This window comes from Stegostoma tigrinum, chromosome 7, assembly GCF_030684315.1.
Source record: "Stegostoma tigrinum isolate sSteTig4 chromosome 7, sSteTig4.hap1, whole genome shotgun sequence".
Lineage (NCBI taxonomy): Eukaryota > Metazoa > Chordata > Chondrichthyes > Orectolobiformes > Stegostomatidae > Stegostoma > Stegostoma tigrinum.
Window position 1 is genome coordinate 98,353,614 of NC_081360.1, and position 20,601 is coordinate 98,374,214.

Genomic DNA, 20,601 nt, shown 5'->3' on the forward strand with positions numbered 1-20,601 from the left:
GCCTTATCCCCATAACCCTTGATTCCACTATCTTCAAGGATCTCATTGTCAACACTATCCACCTGGTTCTAACCATTACAATCAAGAATCATTACAATCATTACAATCAAGAACCTTTCTCTGTTTTAAATACGCTCAAAGATTTGGCCTCTATAGCCTTCTGTGGCAATGAGTTCCACAGAGTCAACACCCTCTGGCTGAAAAACTTCCTCCTCATTTTGGTTCGAGAGGGTCTTCGCTTCACTTTGAGGCTGTGCATTTGGGTCCTAGTCTCTCCTACTGATGGAAATATCTTCTTCACATCAATTCTATTCAGGCCTCTCAACATTCTGTAAGTTTCAATCAGATCCCTCCACACCCTTCTAAACTCCATCAAATACAGACGAGTCCTCAACCTGCTGGGATGGTTCATGTGAGCCTCCTCTGGATCCCTACCAACGCTGCACATCATTCCTTAGGTACAGGGCCCAAAACAGAAGGTGCAAGCCTCAGGCTGGGGAGGGCAAAATGCCAGAAGTAGAGTGTACTAGGCCACCCTGCACAGACAAACGCATGGGTCTATGCCAAACTATTGGAAGCAGTGCTTTGCACTGGGAATTATGCTGAAGCTGTTGTTAGATCCTTGGTTTGAAGTGGGAATGTTTGCCAATTATTGCACAATGCTCAGCACCATTCGTAACTCCTCAGACACTGAAGCGGTCCATGTTCAAATGCAACAAGATCTGGTCAATATCCAGGCTTGGGCTGACAAGTGACCAATAACATTCGCGCCACACAAATGCCAGGCAATGACTATCTCCAACAGATGATCATCTAACCACTGCCCTTCAACATCCGTTGACATGGTGCTACCATCACTAAATCCCCCACTATCAAGAGAGGTGGTCACACCACAGCTCAAGGGACAAGAGAAAGAAGGGAATGGACGGTCACCAGATAGTCCAGAAAGAACAGGCAGGTAAGGCAGGAGTCCCCTGGGCTCCCACACACGAACCGGTGTTCCATTCTGGAAGCTGATGAGGCTGCTAGTACCTCAGACGACTGCAGTCAGAACCAGGCTTCTGGCACCACGGCTGACGACTGTACAGTGGGGGAGGAAGCAGAAAAGAAACGCAACAGTGACTGAGGGTTCTTTGGTCAGGGAAACGGACAGGCATTTCTGCGGCCGAAGACGTGACGACAGGATGGTGTGTCCCTTCCCTGGTACCAGGGTCAGGGATGTCACTGAAGTGCTGCACGGCAGCCAGCGAGGGGGCAGTGATGAGTTAGAGGTCATGCCGGTACCAATGACACTGCAAAGTGAGGATCAAGATCTTACATTGGATAAAAAAGCAGGATCTCAATAGTCATTATCACTAGATTACTCCCGGGGCCACATGCTAGTGAGTTTGCAAATAGGAAAATAGGACAGATGAATGTGTGGCTCAAGAGGTGGTGCTAGAGGGTGGGTTTTAGATTCCTGGATCACTGGGAACGTTTTTGGGGAAGGTGGCGCATCTACAAATGGGATGGTCTGCTCCTTCATGCCACTCTTGATTGAGTGTGGGCCCAATGTCTAGGGCTGTCACTCTCACTTCACCTTGAAAGCTACAAAACACATTGGGACAAACATCCTTGCAGGTGAGTTTGCTAGTGCTGTTGGGAGGTGTTTAAACTAGCGTGGCAGGGGGAAGGGGCACAGAATATCAATTAAACAGGGACACATCATGTAAAGGAAGCAAGTTATGGTGAGTCCAGCTTTGTTGCGTGTGAGAAGAGTAAGGCAAGGTTAGACGATCTTTATTTTCTGGGGCAATAAACTGGTCAAGTGTTTTTTTTTTCCTTCATATTCATTCATGGGATGAGGATATTACTGGCAGCATTTATTGCCCAGAAGGTGATTAAGAGTCAACCACATTGCTGTGGGTCTGGAGTCACATGTAGGCCAGACCAGTTTCCTTCCCTAAAGGACATTAGCGAACCAGATGGGTTCACCCCCCTGACAGTTGACAATGGATTCAGTCATCATTAGATTCTTAATTCCAGATATTCATTGAATTCAAATTCCACCATCTGCCATGGCAGGATTCGAACTTGGGTCCCCAGAACATTATCTGTGTCTCTGGGTTAACAGTCTAGTGATAATACCACTAGGCCATCGCCTCTCCTGTCTTTGATGTTGCGGTGGGGGAACATTTAGGCAACAGCGGCCACAACATGGTACAGTTCAAATTGGCCAGGGATGGCCTGCAAAAGATGTTTTTGGTTTGGGATAAGGCAGATTTTATTAAAATCAGGCAGGATCTGGCCATAGTAGACTGGGAGCAGCTCCTTGTGGATAAGGCTATGATGGTGCAAAGGGGGGGCATTCAAACAAGAGCTGGGGAGAATGAAATAACCTCCTGGAGGCCGGTATCCTATCACCACGTCACCCTGTATTTGCTCATGCATAGTACATAACACTGACATAGCTAGATCAGAGCTGACTCTGAGAGTGAACAGAACCCCTGATCCGCTTGTTTATATCTGTCAGCCAGGGTTCCCTGATTAGACCAAGTTAATAGCCCCATCAGGGAACTCCTATTCTATGAGCTTATTGATTGGCAGAGCAGGGCTAATGGACCATCCTGTTCCTAATTCATGCATTTGTGTGCAGAGTTCAACTCTCCAAAGAGGAAAACTACAGAATTTGCAAACCTAGAAACACGGAATCTGCTTTGTTTCCTTATGGTGATGTTAATCAGCCTTAAATTGGAACGAATATTGGAAGGACATTAAATGGGAAAGACAATGTAGTGGAGATTACTAGGATCTGTTTAATGAATAATCAAATAGCCTGTTCGAGATTAAATAATCACACCACGTTTGTAAGGAAACTGTTAACGTACATTTGTTTATATTTTCAAAAAACATGATTTTTAAGCCACATCCGCGGATTTGAAAATGTACTCAGCAACCCTGCACCCCCTCCAACCACCACTGACTCATTAGGAATTTTTGAACTCCCAAATTTGGAACAGTTCCCTCCAACTTAACATGTGTGAACTGAAATTTCCTGAATCAAATAGGCTTTCAACAGGACTGAAGTCCAAAAGTGTGTGTGCTCCATCCTGCTGAGTTATAAGATGGTGGGGGTGGCATTCCTATGTATTTTAATGAAGGGGCCTCCTTTCGAGGCCACCCTACAGAGTTTGCAATTGCTGCAGACTGTAAACTCACATGTAGTGGGGGCGACCACAGTCTTAAAAAGCAGGGGTCTAACAGCAAGTCAACCCTCCCTCCCACTGTTCCAGTACTCCTTAGCTGGGCGTGGTCCCTTTCTTGCAAAGCATGGCCTCCTTAATGTTGCTGGGCTGTTGCCTGCCTTAAAGGGGCCACCACTTTGGTGTGGCATTCCTGGATTGCTGAGAAATCAAGCATCACAATTTCGTCTTCAAGTGAAAATGGCCCCTATGCAGACGGACAGTGGAGGTACTGAGAAATTGCTGGAGGGGGGAAAAAATGTCGGGCGGGGTATGAATGGCGGTGGCGCGTGGTGTTAGGGTTTGTGAAGTGACAATATGTCATCCTAAAGCCTTCCCAAGTGGTTACCAAATAAACATTCCTCATCCAGGCACTTCCAACAGATGATGACCTTTCCCATCAACGTGACATTGAGCAATCTACTTTCTGCGCGCAGTTAAACATGAGTCGAGTCAAAGCCTCTGTCATGTTTCTTCATCACCTGTCACTGTTTATCCAAATGCCTTGAAAGTCGCTGGCAGAAATGCTTTCAGTTCCTGAGGTGCCCACTTTGTGCCTCCCATGTCCCCTGCCAGTCGCATTACTTCCTGTCCACAAACTTCAGGTCGATGGGCTTCCCTGGGCCCAGCAGGCCTTGCGTTTTGGCAGGAACTGTCCCAGTGTTGGGGGCCAGCTGGACCTCAAAGGCTTGCAGGAGCTGGAGAGATTGGAGGTTAACACAGTCAGTGCAAGGGGGAACACAGGTAAATCATAGTCTCCCACCAACAACAAGCCTGCACTTGCATAGCGCCCTCAAGAAGCAGCGCATCCAACAACGACATGAGGTGTTCGGCATGAGGTCGTGCAGGGGATTGGTGACCAAACCTTGGATCAAGGTGTAAGTTTTATGAGTGATTTAACAGGAAAAGGGACAGGTTGGTTCAGAGGAAAGGCAGGGCAGTTGGGAGAGAAAGGTCGGTTTGGAGGTCAGTTCTTCTCATCTCCATCTTAAATGGGAGGCCCCTTTTGTTTTAAAATGTGTTCGTCGAATCTAATCAGTTCAGGGGAGGGACAGGCCAGTGGTCGAGATAGAAAACACAGCCTCCAAAGGAGAAGCAATAGAATTGAGGAGCTGACATAAGGCCAGAGCCGGAGAATCTTGCAAAGCACTGCAAGTCATAGAAGTCTACAGCATAGAAACAGGCCCTTCGGCCCAGCTTGCATATGCCGCCCAGTTTTCACAATTAAACTAGTCATCAGGGACTAGAAAGGGGGAAAGAAACAGGAAGTGTCGAGGTGGGGTGTTATACGAATCATGTATGAGATAACCTATTCCCCTATTTAATAAAATTCGAATAATGTGTGCTTAATTGAGAACTTAATGAGCTCAACTTAATAATATATGATCTAAGGACATTAATATAAAACATAAAGTGCTGTGAACCTTTAATTTCTCTTTAGTAAGTTGAGCAGAATAGCATTTTGTAAAATGTTGTAACTGCTTGTTCCTTGAAATGTTTATAATTCTGAATATTTCATTATTGTGTTAGTTTTCAGTTTAATGATGGCCCATAACTGTTATTGTTCATGAATGTTCGTTTTATTTGCCTCAACACTGCAATTCAGAGCCCGCTACCAATTTCATAAAACTCCTTACCTATCACTGCACTCTCTCTTTAAAAACAGCAAATTCGATCTTGGCTTTGAGAGCCAAGGGTTCTCCAATCCCCTGAACCCCTTGCATGCCCACCTGACGAACAGCAAGACCTGCCTGTATAAGCGCTAGGTGTATCTCCAGCTCCGCAATCCTCCGTCCCACGCAGCTCCGCACCCCATAACCAAACGGGATTGCTCCGAAGTTATCCACGCGATCTGTGTCCGTGTTCCGCAGCCAACGGTGCGGCTGAAACTCACTGGGCTTTTCGAAAACATCACTGTCGTGAGAAGTGGTGTAGTGGCAGAGGGCAAGCTGAGTCTGGGGAGGAAGGAAGAGAAATATGACAAAATAACAAGGAAGCCACTTTTAGGCTGGCTTCCCTCTCAGGGCATGAGCTTCAGTGACAATCCTCCTGTGAACTCTTTGCAACACAGACTAAGCAATGTGTAGCACAAGGAGGTTCAATAACAAGCTGCAAACAGTTTATTCTAGTATACATATTAAAAGAAAGCTACAAGAGTGTGTTATTACATTCCTTCCTCCAAAATGAACATGTTACACAATGTTCAAACTGCCGTACAACTGGCATACATCTTTTGATTTTATTTACAAATCGAACTTGAACACAGTCTTACTTTTCTGCAGAGGTTACCTTCTTCCCTGCTTCAGAACTTGAGGAAAGAATGTGGCCTGAGATTGAGGAAGTGATTTCTTGAATAAGGGTTGTTTTCGCCTTTCATCAGGTATGGCTGCCTGGTCTGATCCAAGTCTGAATTAGTTTCAGAGACAAATTGTGTCGGATTGAAGAGTGGCACGCTACTGACAGCTCAATTATTTAACTCACCTGGGTCTTCCCAACTCACTTATTCCTCATGAACCTCTTAAGTTAAAACATGCCAGACATGTAAGCAAAAACTAACCATTTCACTACGTTCTGGACCACACTGAAGAGCATAAAAAATTACGGGTAATACTTGTAAATCAGGGAGTTGTACAAACAGAAGCATCTACTGACATTTCAATCATACAGGAAATGATACTGAGTGAGCTGATGAAACTACCAGTTACCTGGTCACTTGGCTTGGGATTTCAAGTCCATAGCTCCCTTAAAGTGGTCCTGCAAGTGGAGAGGGTGGTAAAGAAGGTGTATGACAATGCTTGCCTTTATTGGTTGGGGAATTGAGTACAAGAGTCTGGATGTCATGTTGCAGCTTTATAAGACTTTGGTTAGGCCACACTGTGGAGTGGGTGCAGAAGAGGTTTACCAGGATGTTGCCTGGATCAGAGGGTAGGAGCTACGAGGCTAGAAAAGGCTAGAAAAACTCAGGTTGTTTTCTCTGGAGCAGTGGAGGCTGAGAAGGCACTTGATAGGAATCTATAAAACCTGAGATGCATCGAGAGGGTTGACAGTCAGAATCCTTTTCCCAGGCTTGGAAATGTCCAAAACTAGGGGGCATGCACTTAAGGGGAGAGGGGCAAGTTGTTTACGCAGACAGTGGTAGGAGCCTTTGCAAAGAGAATGGTAGGAGCGTTTACACAGAGGGTGGTAGGAGCGTTTACACAGAGGATGGTAGGAGTGTGGAACATGTTGCCTGGGGTGGTGGTGGAGGCAGACACAATAGGAGTGTTTAAGAGACATTTAAATAAGAACATAGAACATAGACCATTACAGCACAGGACAGGCCCTTCGGCACTCCATGTTGTGCCGACCTTTCGTACCAATCTGAAGCCCATCTAACCTACACTATTCCATGTATGTCCATATGCTTGTCCAATGATGACTTAAATGTACTTAAAGTTGGCGAATCTACTACCGTTGCAGGCAAAGCGTTCCATTCCCTTACTACTCTCTGAGTAAAGAAACTACCTCTGACATCTGTCCTATATCTTTCACCCCTCAATTTAAAGCTATGCCCCCTCGTGCTCGCCGTCACCATCCTAGGAAAAAGGCTCTCCCTATCCACCCTATCTAACCCTCTGATTATTTTATATGTCTCAATTAAGTCACCTCTCAACCTTCTTCTCTCAAATGAAAACAGCCTCAAGTCCCTCAGCCTTTCCTCGTAAGACCTTCCCTCCATACCAGGCAACATCCTAGTAAATCTCCTCTGCACCCTTTCCAAAGCTTCCACATCCTTCTTATAATGTGGTGACCAGAACTGTATGCAATACTCCAATTGCGGCCGCACCAGAGTTTTGTACAGCTGCAGCATAACCTCTTGGTTCCGGAACTTGATTCCTCTATTAATAAATGCTAAAACACTGTATGCCTTCTTAACAGCCCTGTCAACACGGGTGGAAACTTACAAAGATCTGGACATGGACACCGAGATCTCTCTGCTCATCTACACTACTAAGAATCTTACCATTAGCCCTGTACTTTGCCTTCCGGTTACTCCTACCAAAGCGCATCACCTCACACTTGTCTGCATTAAACTCCATTTGCCACCTCTCAGCCCAGCTCTGCAGCTTATCTATGTCTCTCTGCAACCTACAGCATCCTTCGTCACTATCCAACGCTCCACCGACCTTAGTGTCGTCTGCAAATTTACTAACCCATCCTTCTACGCCCTCATCCAGGTCATTTATAAAAATGACAAACAGCAGTGGACCCAACACTGACCCTTGTGGTACACCAGTAACTGGTCTCCAGGATGAACATTTCCCATCAACCACGACCCTCTGTCTTCTTTCAGCAAACCAATTTCTGATCCAAACTGCTATATCTCCCACAATCCCCATTCCTCCGCATTTTATACAGTAGCCTACTGTGGGGAACCTTATCAAACGCCTTGCTGAAATCCATATACACCACATCAACAGGTTTACTCTCATCTACCTGTTTGGTCACCTTCTCAAAGAACTCAATAAGGTTTGTGAGGCATGACCTTCCCTTCACAAAACCGTGCTGACTATCCCTAATCAATTTATTCTTTTCTAGATGATTATAAATCCTATCTCTTATAACCTTTTCCTACACTTTACCAACAACTGAGGTAAGGCTCACTAGTATATAATTACCAGGGTTGTCTCTACTCCCCTTCTTGAACAGGGGATCCACATTTGCTATCCTCCAGTCATCTGGCACTATTCCTGTAGACAATGACGAGTTAAAGATCAATGCCAAAGGCTCGGCAATCTCTTCCCTGGCTTCCCAGAGAATCCTAGGATAAATGCCATCCGGCCCAGGGGACTTATCTATCTTCAAACTCTGTAGGATTTCTAATACCTCTTCCTTGTGAACCTCAATCCCACCTAGTCTAGTAGCCTGTATCTCAGTATTCTCCTCGACAACATTGTCATTTTCTACAGTGAATACCGTCGAAAAATATTCATTTGGTGCTTCCCCTATCTCGTCTGACTCCAAGCACATGGATAAGCAAGAAATGGAGGGATATGGGCCGGGGCAGGCAAAAGGTATTAGTTTAATTTGGCAACATGTTCGGCACAACATTGTGGGTCGAAGTGCCCATTCCTATGCTGTACTGTTCTCTGTTCTACGGCTTCTGATGGACTTCACCCTACAGTCTTAATCGAGATGACTGATGAGACAGTCAAAGCATTGATGTGATTCTGTCAACGTTCCATAAGAACGTTACAAATATAACCTCTCTATTTGGGAAGGGGTAACAGGAAATTCTAGGCCAATTAGCATGATATCTGTTGGAAGGAAGAAGTTAGAATTGATCATTAAGGACATCAATAGTTGAGCACATAATGAAATTCAAATAATCAGGGAGATGCCGCAAGGTTTTGCAAAATGGAAATTATGTTTAATCAATTCTTTGTAATCTTCTGAAGTAGGGCCAAAGGGTCTGTTCCTTTGCCGTATTGTACTCTGTTCTCTTAATAATATGTGTTTTGGATAAGAGGAAGCTTGGATGTCCACAGGATACTTGACCAGAGTACGCAGTGGCCTAGTGATATTATTGCTGGGCTGTTAATCTAGACAGTCAGACAACATTCTGGGGAGAGGGGAGAGGAGATGCTGCTTAGCCTGCTGTGTTCATCCAGCTCCACACCTTGTTATCTCAACATTCTGGGGACCCAGGTTTGAATCCTGCCATGGCAGATGGTGCAATTTGAATTTGATAACTATCTAGAATTAAGAATCTAATGATGACGGTGAATCCATTGTCAATTGCTGGAAAAACCCATCTGGTTCACTAATGTCTTTTAGGGAAAGAAACTGCCATCCTTACCTGGTCTGGCTACATGTGACTCCAGACCCACAGCAATGTGGTTGACTTTTAACAGCCCTCTGGGCAATTAGGGATGGACAATAAATGCTGGCCTAGTGATGCCCTCATCCTGTGAATGAATTAGAAAAAATAAGCTCTACACAAAAAATTACTACGAAAAACAGCAGCTTCTAGAGTAGGGGATGACATGGACAACTGATTGGCTGGCTGGCAGAAAACAGACAGAGATTGATTTCTTCCCGAAGATGTTGCCACACCTACTGAGTTCCTCAGCAACTTCTGCGTGAGATCTCCAGTGTCCTCAGTTTTTTGTTTTATATTGTTGTGCAAAGTGGGTGTTGGATTGTCAGGATATGATGAGTCATGTCTCACAGGGGTCTATGCTCGGCTCTCAATTTTGTACAATTTAAACGAATGACATAGATGAGGGGGCAGAAGGCACAGCATCTAAATTTGCTGATAACACAAAGATAGGAAAGTACATAGTGAAAGTGACATAACAAGGATGCAAACTGAGATAACAAGATGTAGAGCTGGATGAACACAGCAGGCTAAGCAGCATCAGAGGAGCAGGAAAGCTGATTTTTCGGGCCTAGACCCTGCTTCAGAAATCATTTCTGAAGAAGGGTCCAGGCCAGAAACGTCAGCCTTCCTGCTCCTCTGATGCTGCTTGTCCTGCTGTGTTCATCCAGCTCCACACCTTATCTCAGATTCTCAGCATTTGCAGTTCCTACTATCTCTTGCAAACTGATAGAGGCAGGTTAAGTCAGTGGGTAAAGATCTGGCAGATGGACTGTATTGTAGGAAAATGTAAAGTTGTTCACTTTGTCAGGAAGAATAAAACACAGTTTTATTTAAACAGGGAATGACTGCAGAATTCTCAGGTACGGAGGGGGCCCAGGTGTTCTGGAGCATGTATCACAAACAGTAAGTACGCAGGTACAGCAAACGATTAAGAAGGCCATCGGAATGCGATAGATTCATCAGAAAAGGATTTAAACATAAAAGTAAGGATGTTATGCTTCACGGTGGCACAGTGGCTCAGCGGTTAGCACTGCTGCGTCACAGCACCAGGGACTCGGGTTTGGATCCACCCTCGGGTGACTGTCTGTGTGGAGTCTGCACATTCTCCCCGTGTCTGCGTGGGTTTCTTCTGGGTGCTCCCACAGTCCAAAAATCTGCAGGTTGGGTGGATTGGCCATGCTAAATTGTCTGTAATGTCCAGGGGTGTGTAGATTAAGTGGGTAGAGGGGGATGGGTCTGGGTGGGATGCTCTGAGGGGTGGGGTGGGCTTGCTGGGCCAAAGGGCCTGTTTCCACACTGTAGGGATTCTATGAGTTACACCCAGCATTGTTGAGACGACATCTCGAAAACTATGTGCAGTTTTGGTTTCCCTCGTTAGGGAAGGTGTTGGAGGCGGCTGAGAGGAGGTTCACTCGATTAAGACCCGCAATGAGTGGGTTATGTTGTGAGGGAAGAGTGGGCTTGTTTCTGCTGGTGTTTAGAAGAATGGGGGTGGTGAATTGACTGAATGAAGAAGATCCAAAATAGCCTTGGCAAGAAGACTGTGGAAAGGATGATTTCTGTTGTGTGTCAGTTGAGAGCGAGATGGTGGGGTTTTATAACGAGCGGGCTGTCTTTTCAAGACTGAGGAAAGTGTTTTCTCAGGGCTCTGTGTGACTTTGGAACTGTCTGCTTCATGAGGAGGTGGGGTGGGCGAGTTCACTGAATATTTTTGAAGTTGCAATGGATGGATTCTCGATAGGGAGGGGAATTGAGAGTGATTGCGATTGGGGCATGGATGGGAATCTGTAATTCAAGCCACAAACAGATCGACCTCGATCTTAGTGAGCTGTGGAGCTGGTTTGAAGGGGCTGAATGGCCTACTCCTACTTTTTGTTTGTAAATCGCAGGTCAGCAGTTATCAGATCTAACTTCTGTCAGCCTGACAACATAATGAATCAATTCTTGACGTTTGACAAATCATCAAGTGTTCTCCAGTGTATCAATGGTAGGGGGTGCAGCACGGTGGCTCAGTGGTTAGCACTGCTGCCTCACAGTGCCAGGGACCTGGGTTCAATTCCAGCTCTCGGGTGACTATCTGTGTGGAGTTTGCACATTCTCCCCATGTCTGAATAGGTTTCCTTCCGCAGTCCATAGATGTACCTGTTAGGTGATTGGTCATACTAAATTGCCCATAGTGTCCTGGGACACACAGGCTAGTGGATTGGCTATGGGAAATGCAGGGCTACAGGGGCAGGGACAGGGTGGAGGGCTGGCATGGGCTGTATGGCCTCCTTCCACACTGTATGGATTCTATGATATCATTGGGGCTGAATCCCTCTCTTGTCTGGAACTGGAAAAGTTTATCAATATTGCTTCCAATTTTCACTTGGTTCATCTCCAACTCCTTCCTTCCCGTCCTTGACACCTCTGTTTCCATTTCTGGGGATAGGCTGGTCACCCATACCCCCAATTAGCTGGACTATACATCCTCACACCCTACTTCCTGTGAAGACTCTCCATTCTTCCACTTCCTCTGTCTCTATAATCTCTGTTCTGATGAGGCTAACTTCGACAAGGGAGCCTCCAACATGTCCACCTTCTTCCTCAACTGAGGATTCCCCAGCTTCGTTATCGACAGGGCCCTCAACGGGGTCTGGCCCATCTCCCGCACTTCTGCTCTCACCCCTTCTCTCCTGCAAAAGCAATACGGACTCCCTTGTCCTCATCTACTTTCCCACCAGCATCCACAATCAAAGGATCATTAGCTGCCATTTCCTCCATCTCCAGTGGGGTGCCATCATCAGACATATATTCCTCTTCCCTCCCTTGTCAGTATTTCGCAGGGGCTATTCCCTCCAGGACATCCTGGTTCACTCTTCCTTCACTCCCAACAACGCATCCCACAATCCTTTGGGACCTTCCCCTATAAATGGTGAAGGTGTAACACCTGCCCATTTACTTCCCCCTCCCCAGCATCCAAGGGCCAAAACATGCCTTCCATGTGAAGCAACACTTCACCTGCATTTCCCAGAATCTAGTCTACAGCATTCACTGCTCACAATGTGGTCTCCTCTACATTGGGGAAACAAAGTGTAGGCTGGGTGACTGCTTCGCAGAACATCCACGTTCTGCTCACAGAAAAGACCCCGAGTTTCCAGCTGCCTGCCACTTCAACATAGCACCCTGTTCCGTAACCAACATCTCCGTCTCAGGTTTGCTGCAGTGCTCCAGCAAAGCTCAGTGTAAGTTGGAAGAACAGCACCTCATTTTCCACTTGGGAACTTGACGGCCTTCTGGACTTAACATCAATTTAAACAATTTCAGGGCTTGAGGGATCTTCTCCCATGTCCTTACCCCACACACCAGGCCTCGTTGTCACATGGTCTGCTATTACACATAACCCATTGCCAGCCACCGACAGTCTCCATCAATGTTTATTCATTCTCCCATACTGATTGTCATTCACCTCTTTATCTGTCGAACTGTTCTTCTCCCCTTTGGACTGTCAGCCCACCTATCATTTACTCCTTATACACCCCCAACCCCTTCTCTTCATCCTATCTTCTGCATAAAACCTAACCTTTCCCTAGCTACCATCAGTTCTGAGGAAGGATCACTGGACCTGAAACATGAGCCCTGCTTTCACTCCACAGATGCTGCCAGACCTGTTGAGCTTTTTGAGCAATCTCTGTTTTTGTTTGTGATTTACAACATCTGCAGTTCTTTTGGTTTTTACACCACTCGTTGAATGTGCCAGCACAGATATGATGTACTGAGTGGCCTCATGTTATAATCCGAGATTCTTAGACGGTGATTTAATAAAAGCAGAGCTGTTTTACAACACATTCTTCATAACAGAGATTAATTTTAAAAAGTTATTAATTTCCACAGCACGAGTAATAATTCAAAGGACAAACGTCTGGCTCACCCCGCTTGGAATGAAGTATCCACCGACAATCATGTCCTCCTGGGTGACCCGACCATTCCCGGGAAGGACAGGGAACAGCCTGTGGTGGAAAGCAAATGGGAATTCTTTTCAATTTACAGGGAAAGCCTCCCTCCATTCCCTGCCACCCCCCACGACTGAGTTATTCAACATCAATCAGTTTCTCAGAACAAGCTGTCACACGCTTGGCCAGTTTCCAGTGGGTGCTGTCCTTGTAACCCCACTCTCCTTAATTCTTGTTTCAACAGCCAACCCCACCCAATAAGTTCATCCTTCAAGGATTCAAGATGGCACATTCACTGCACGACTCCTCGCAGATCTAATTCAAACATTACTTATAACTGCTCTACACTTTTAAACCTAAATTCTAAACATGTAAAAATGACACATAATGTTCTTTTTTGCCTAGCGCATGCCCTGCGAGATGTAACCTGTATGCCGAAGATTTTTTCCACCCTGTGTTCTGTCTGGCTTTGCTTACTTTGGTCTGCCTGTACCTGCTCGTAAACACAGCTTCTTACTGTACTTAGGTTCGCATGATGACAAATCAAATTAAATTCACAGAATTGACTGGATCTTTGTCAGCTTTCCCAGAAGATCAAATGCAACACAAGTTACCTGAGAGACTCCAAGAACAGTTAAATAATGCGAGAGCTCACTTCAGTTTTGATCGCCTTGCCACAGGAAGAGTATTATTAAATTAGAGAGAGTCAGGAAAGATTAACCAGGATGTTGCTGGGACTGGAGTGTTTGAGTTAGAATTAGAGGCTGGGTAGGTTAGGACTTTTTCACTGGAGTGTAGGACGCTGAGGGGTGACCTTGCTGAGGTTTATAAAATCATGAGGGGCACAGATAAGGTGAATAGCAAAGGTCTTTTCCCTAGGGTAGGGGGGTGGGGTTCAAAACCAAGGAGCATATTTTTAAGTTGAGAGGAGAAAGATTTAAAAGGGCCCTAAGGGACTATATTTTCACACAGAGGGTGTTTCGTAGGTGAAATGCACTTCCAGATTGGTAGATGAGATATAGTTGCAACATTTAAAAGACATTCAGATAAGTACATAAATAAGAAATGCTTGGAGGCATATGACCCAAGCACAGGCAGGTGAGACTAGTCTAGTTTGGGATAATGGTCAGCATGGATGAGTTGGAACAAAGGGTCTTGTTTCTGTGTTGTCTGACTCTGTACTGCCAACAGAGGGTTAGATTACAGCACTAAGGTAAGCAAAGCAGTGGGAAGATCTCTGTTGGACATACCTCTCCCCTCCAGGGCTGATCTCTCATTTGGGAAAGACTTGACTGGTGGTGGTTTAACCTGAGGGTCACCACAACCCAGATGGGGGAAGAGCTTCAACTAATGTGAGGTGGCTGTCGGGATTGAGCGACACGCATCACTCTGCATTGCTGACCAGCTACCCAGCCCCTCTCAATACTGCTGCACCATTTGTCCCACTGAGTCAACTTAAAAGTTGACCCATGGGGCTCAGAACCCTATTCATGATGTGACCAGTGCAGCTTAATGCTAGTTAAGTAATGCTAGCCTTCCACTGCTAGTGGAATAGACAAAAGGGCTCTTGTGGTGCAGCAGTAGTGTCCCCGCCTTGGAGCTAGGAGGCATGGATTCAAATCCCACCAGTCCTGATGTGTCATAACATAGCTGAACAGGTTTATTAAAAACATCTGGAACAGATGAGAATTTTACTTTGGAAAAGATTCAGCAATTGTCTATCAAGTGAATGTGTCTATTTGTTTTAATATGTCAATACAGATGATGTGAGTGTTTGCTTGCATCAATGCTGCACAAAATACCTTCACTTACAACAAAGTATTTGTCAACCTCAGTCTCTCAACAGGCTGTGCCTGGCCGTAAGATAAATAACCACGTTATCTGCAATTTGTGGTGTAATTGAGGGCGAATGCTTACACGTTTACTCGGAAACATTGCCACTTTCCTACAAAGATAGCCAATGGGATCTTTGCATGCCCGTTCCTAATCTTGTTGTGTCTCAGTTTAATCTCCCTCAGCGAAGAAAGGGCCGCGACAGCAATACGGCCCAACTTCATTACTGCATCATACAGTCGTGGAATTGAAGAGGTCTGCAGCACAGTTAAAGGCCCTTCAGCCCACTGAGTCTGTGCCAGTCAAAAAACAAACACCTGACTATTTAAATCCCATTTCCCAGCACTTGGCCCACATCCCTGCAAGTGCACATCACAATACTTCCTAAACATTATGAGGGTTTTTACCCTTACAGGCAGCGAGTTCCAGATTCCTATCACCTTCTGGGCGAAAACAATTTTCCCCACATCCCCTTTAAACCTTCTGCCCCTTACCTTAAGTCTATGCCCCCAGTCATTGATCCTTCAACCAAGTAGAAAAGTCCTTCCTCTCTACCCTATGTCCCTCATCATTTATACATCTCAATCTTGGCCCCTCTCAATCTCCTGTGCACCAGGGAAAATAACACTAGTCTATCCAAGATAGGAAGGTGTAGAGCTTGGTTAACACAGCAGGCCAAGCAGCATCTTTGGAGTCTGCTGTGTTCATCCAGCTCTACACCTTGTTATCTCAGATTCTCCAGCATTGACAGTTCCTATTATCACTAGTCTACCCAATCTCTCATTATAACTAACGGGCATTGTACTGTAACCCACTCACTTCTGCCACAGGTGTGGCAGTTCATCTAAAAACCAACAGGGAAGAGTTAGATGAAGATAAACACTTTACCTTAAGGTTTCCTTGAGGACTCCTCGGACCAGAGGTAATTTGGACAGATCCTGAGCTGTTGGGGTCACATTGGATCCAAGGTTCTGAACAATCTCTTCATACACCAGCCCTTGAACAGCAGGATACCTGGCCAGAAGGTACATGCACCACGATAATGTGAAGGAAGTCTGAATTTTAACAACAAGAGGACCGATTAACTTCAAAGCAACAAGTCCTCCAGCCCCTTCACCCCCGTCCTGAAAACCCATCAAAAAATTCGTGGACAAAGAAAGAAAAATCTGCCATTGTCGGAATGTTGAAATTCAAAACAAAAAAGGAAATGCTAAAAACACTCAGTGGTTCTGAGGAAAGGCTGCAGACCAGAAGAGTGAACTCTAGTTCGTCTTCCATGTGAATTTATTGGAGACTATCTCTTTTATTGGAGAATTACACACATCTACTGACTCCCCCACAAACTATCTCGCCATCTCTGGCACACAGGATATCCTGGAGTGATCTCTCCCCAGTTAGATGCCACTGCTACATCATCGCATGTATTTAAGGAGGCGGTACATCGATTTTTTTTAAAGCATCGAGGAGTAGAGGGCTAGGAGGTGACTCCTTGGCCCGATCAGCCATGACCTTGTTGAATATGGGACCAAAATGACCTACTCCCAGCTCTTATGCTCTTCCATGCTTAGCTGGATTCGCAAAAAGTCTGACCATCTTTCCCAATGGTCCATTACCTTTTCTGAGTGGCATTTAAGAGATAGTATTCCTGGTGTTCCAACTTATCTTGGATTAAGGCCTTCAGTCTTCTCCATTTACATCCATCTCCTCACTTCACAATGGGCCAACTAGGCTTGTACTCATTGGCATTTAGAAGAATGAGGTGGGATCTCATAGAAACGTATAAAATCCTGATGGGACTGGACAGGCTGGAGGTGGGAACAATGTTCCCGAAGTTGTGGAAGTCCAAAACTACAGGTCACTGTCTAAGAATAAGAGGTAGGCCATTTGAGACTGAAATGAGGAAGAATTTCTCTCCCACAGGAAGCTGTTGGGGCCAGTTCATTAGATATATTCAAGAGGGAGCCAGACATGGCCCTGGCTAAAGGGTTAGGGACACAAAGTGGGAATGGGTCACTGAAATTGCAATGAACTGTCATGATCTTATTGAATGGTAGTGTAGGCTTGAAGGGCCGAATAGCCTACTCCTACACCTATTTCCTATGTTTCTATGTTCATCTGCCCTCCAAATTGTGGAAGTTAAGGTTTATATGCCAACTCCATTTGCAGGGTTTACTGATGCACTATACTGTATCTTACTTATTTCCTCACTGCACACAGCTGCTGCTTATGCAGGACAGGGATCAATTGGCATCTTTTTAACCCACATATTTCAGCATTTACCTCACAATCCACAAGGAGACCTCACCTAAAACATTGTGGTTGACAGGGCAGAATTGAAAAGGATGTCTCCACTTTGGGTGGAATCTAGAACTAGAGGTAACTGTTTCAATGAAGTTAAGACAGAAATGAGCAAAATTCTCTGCCACAGAGGGTCTACATAGCTATCTTTCTCATAGGGCAATGGAAGTAGACATCTTTGAATATTTTAAGATAGAGGAGAACAAATTATTCTTACACAAGGCGGTGAAACATTTTTAGAGTTAAGTGGCAATTTGGAGTAATCAGACGAGTCATGATCTTATTGAATGCAACAGCAAGATATTCAAGCTCCTAATGTGTATGTTATAAAATGATTCAGAGTATGAGAAGTCCTATTTGGCTGAGTGGTACTGTTGCTGGATTGCTAATTCAGAGACCTAGGTAATGCTCTGGAGATTAGGCTTCAAATCCTACCATGGCTAATAGAACATAGAACATAGAACAGTACAGCACAGAACAGGCCCTTCAGCCCACAATGTTGTGCCGACCATTGATCCTCATGTATGCACCCTCAAATTTCTGTGACCATATGCATGTCCAGCAGTCTCTTAAATGACCCCAATGACCTTGCTTCCACAACTGCTGCTGGCAACGCATTCCATGCTCTCACAACTCTCTGCGTAAAGAACCTGCCTCTGACATCCCCTCTATACTTTCCACCAACCAGCTTAAAACTATGACCCCTCGTGCTAGCCATTTCTGCCCTGGGAAATAGTCTCTGGCTATCAACTCTATCCATGCCTCTCATTATCTTGTATACCTCAATTAGGTCACCGCTCCTCCTCCTTTTCTCCAATGAAAAGAGACCGAGCTCAGTCAACCTCTCTTCATAAGATAAGCCCTCCAGTCCAGGCAGCATCCTGGTAAACCTCCTCTGAACCCTCTCCAAAGCATCCACATCTTTCCTATAATAGGGCGCCCAGAACTGGACGCAGTATTCCAAGTGCGGTCTAACCAAAGTTTTATAGAGCTGCAACAAGATCTCACGACTCTTAAACTCAATCCCCCTGTTAATGAAAGCCAAAACACCATATGCTTTCTTAACAACCCTGTCCACTTGGGTGGCCATTTTAAGGGATCTATGTATCTGCACACCAAGATCCCTCTGTTCCTCCACGCTGCCAAGAATCCTATCCTTAATCCTGTACTCAGCTTTCAAATTCGACCTTCCAAAATGCATCACCTCGCATTTATCCAGGTTGAACTCCATCTGCCACCTCTCAGCCCATCTCTGCATCCTGTCAATGTCCCGCTGCAGCCTACAACAGCCCTCTACACTGTCAACGACACCTCCGACCTTTGTGTCGTCTGCAAACTTGCTGACCCATCCTTCAATTCCCTCGTCCAAGTCATTAATAAAAATTACAAACAGTAGAGGCCCAAGGACAGAGCCCTGTGGAACCCCACTCACCACTGACTTCCAGGCAGAATATTTTCCTTCTACTACCACTCGCTGTCTTCTGTTGGCTAATGGTGGAATGGGAATTCATGCATACAAGTGATGTTAAATTACTATTCTAAACCAGAATGAAAATGTAGAAGTTAAGAGTCTAATGATGACTGTGAACCCATTGTTGATTGTCAGGGAAAACCCATCTGGTTCCCTAATGCCCTTATGGGAGGGAAACTGCCATCCTTACCCGGTCTGACCTACATGTGACTCCAGGCCCACAGCAATATACAAAAACAGAAGTTGCTGGAAAAGCTCAGCAGGTCTGGCAGCATCTGTGAAAGCAAAAAATCAGAGTTAACGTTTCGGGTCTGATGGCCCTTCCTCAGACCCGCAGCAAAGTGTTTGACTCGTAGCTGCCCTCTGGGCAATAAATGCTGGCCTAACCAGTGATATCCATCGAAATAACTCCACAGAGGCTGGTATCCTGTCACTTTTTATTTACACACACATAGTACTTGGCACTGATCCAGCTCTCAGATTGAACAGAACCTGTGACACTCCTGTTCTTATCTGTCAGCCAGGACTCCCTGATTGGACCAGAAAAACAGCACCAATTAGGGAACTCATATCCTATGAGGTCTACCTTGTTGCAATCCCTACACCCATAATCCATGAACAAATAAAAAGAGCCTTTTTCCGAGGATGGTGACAGCGAGCACGAGGGGGCATAGCTTTAAATTGAGGGGTGAAAGATATAGGTCAGATGTCAGAGGTAGTTTCTTTACTCAGAGAGTAGTAAGGGAATGGAACGCTTTGCCTGCAACGGTAGTAGATTTGCCAACTTTAGGTACATTTAAGTCGTCATTGGATAAGCACATGGACATACATGGAATAGTGTAGGTTAGATGGGCTTCAGATCGGTATGACAGGTCGGCACAACATCGAAGGCCAAAGGGCCTGTACTGTAATGTTCTATGTTCTATAATACTTGTTTACTGATCACTAATTCCTTAATATGATTCACTCAACTGATGTGCAGTCTTCAAAATGGGGCGTTGTACCAGGGGCTAGATCAGAGAAACAATTTGTCAAGGAATGACTTTGATTTACGAATCCTACTTGTGTCTCCAGATTTAGAGAGAGAGGGAGCGGGTCACACGTCTGGTTTCTCCCTGAGGGTCCCTAACCTCAGAGAGAGGTGACGACGACTGCTGTGTTAGATTTACCGTATCAACGCCTGCTAGCAGCATCTCCGATGTATTTGCGTAAATCTCCTCCAGGGTCATCTCCTCTTTGGCCAACAAGCAGGTCAGTAACCCGCCCTGGACAGCCTGCCCCTGCTCCAACTGCTGCTTGATCTGAACCATCTTCCGGTCAACATGCATCTGACCTGGATATATATATGTGGGGTGGGAGCGGAGAAATAAAAACGAGGAAGTGAGTGAAGGGAACGTAGCAAGTAAAATAAACTAACAGCAATTAATTTTCAGTCAACACTGGCAGAGTTAAAAATGATTGGTCCGAGTTGTTCAGTGATAATGGGAACTGCAGATGCTGGAGAATCCAAGATAACAAAGTGTGGAGCTGGATGAACACAGCAGGCCAAGCAGCATCTTAGGAGCACAGAAGCTGACGTTTCGGGCCTAGACCCTTCATCAGAGAGGGGGATGGGGAGAGGGAACTGGAATAAATAGGGAGAGAGGGGGAGGCAGATAGAAAATGGATAGAGGACAAGATAGGTGGAGAGGAGAGTATAGGTGGGGAAGTAGGGAGGGGAGGATGGACAGGTCAAGGGGGTGGGATGAGGTTAGTAGGTAGGAAATGGAGGTGTGTCTTCACCGAGCTGACTGGTTTCCATGCAAACGTTCTGTCTCCCTTCTAGGGGACGCCGTCAGTGCTGTATGGCCTCTAGTGAAGTGTTGTTCTGTGCCACTCTGTGGTCCGGTTTGTCATGGTGGGCAGTCTTGTTTCTGGTTTTGTGCCATTGTGGTATGTAGATGGGTCCATTTCAACATGTTTGTTTATCGTACCAGTGGTTGG

The 20,601-nt window shown here is 45.5% G+C and overlaps 1 protein-coding gene across 3 annotated transcripts in view; it reads right to left on the minus strand.

Moving 5' to 3' along the window:
* Positions 1-2,819: 2,819 nt before the first annotated feature.
* The window catches only part of LOC125454253 (cytochrome P450 27C1), a 37,859-nt gene continuing 20,077 nt past the window's right edge, over positions 2,820-20,601 (minus strand). For 2 of the 3 annotated variants that reach the window (XM_048534839.2, XM_048534841.2), the window contains 5 exons: positions 19,788-19,951; positions 15,738-15,904; positions 12,995-13,073; positions 4,973-5,176; positions 2,820-3,919 (listed from right to left, as the gene is read on the minus strand). In XM_048534839.2, coding sequence (XP_048390796.2) covers positions 3,803-3,919; positions 4,973-5,176; positions 12,995-13,073; positions 15,738-15,904; positions 19,788-19,951 — 731 coding nt within the window. In that variant the 3' untranslated portion in view covers positions 2,820-3,802. Of the gene's footprint in view, positions 3,920-4,972; positions 5,177-9,060; positions 9,170-12,994; positions 13,074-15,737; positions 15,905-19,787; positions 19,952-20,601 lie in introns of those variants that run through there. The other variant, XR_009445995.1, reaches the window with a different exon arrangement.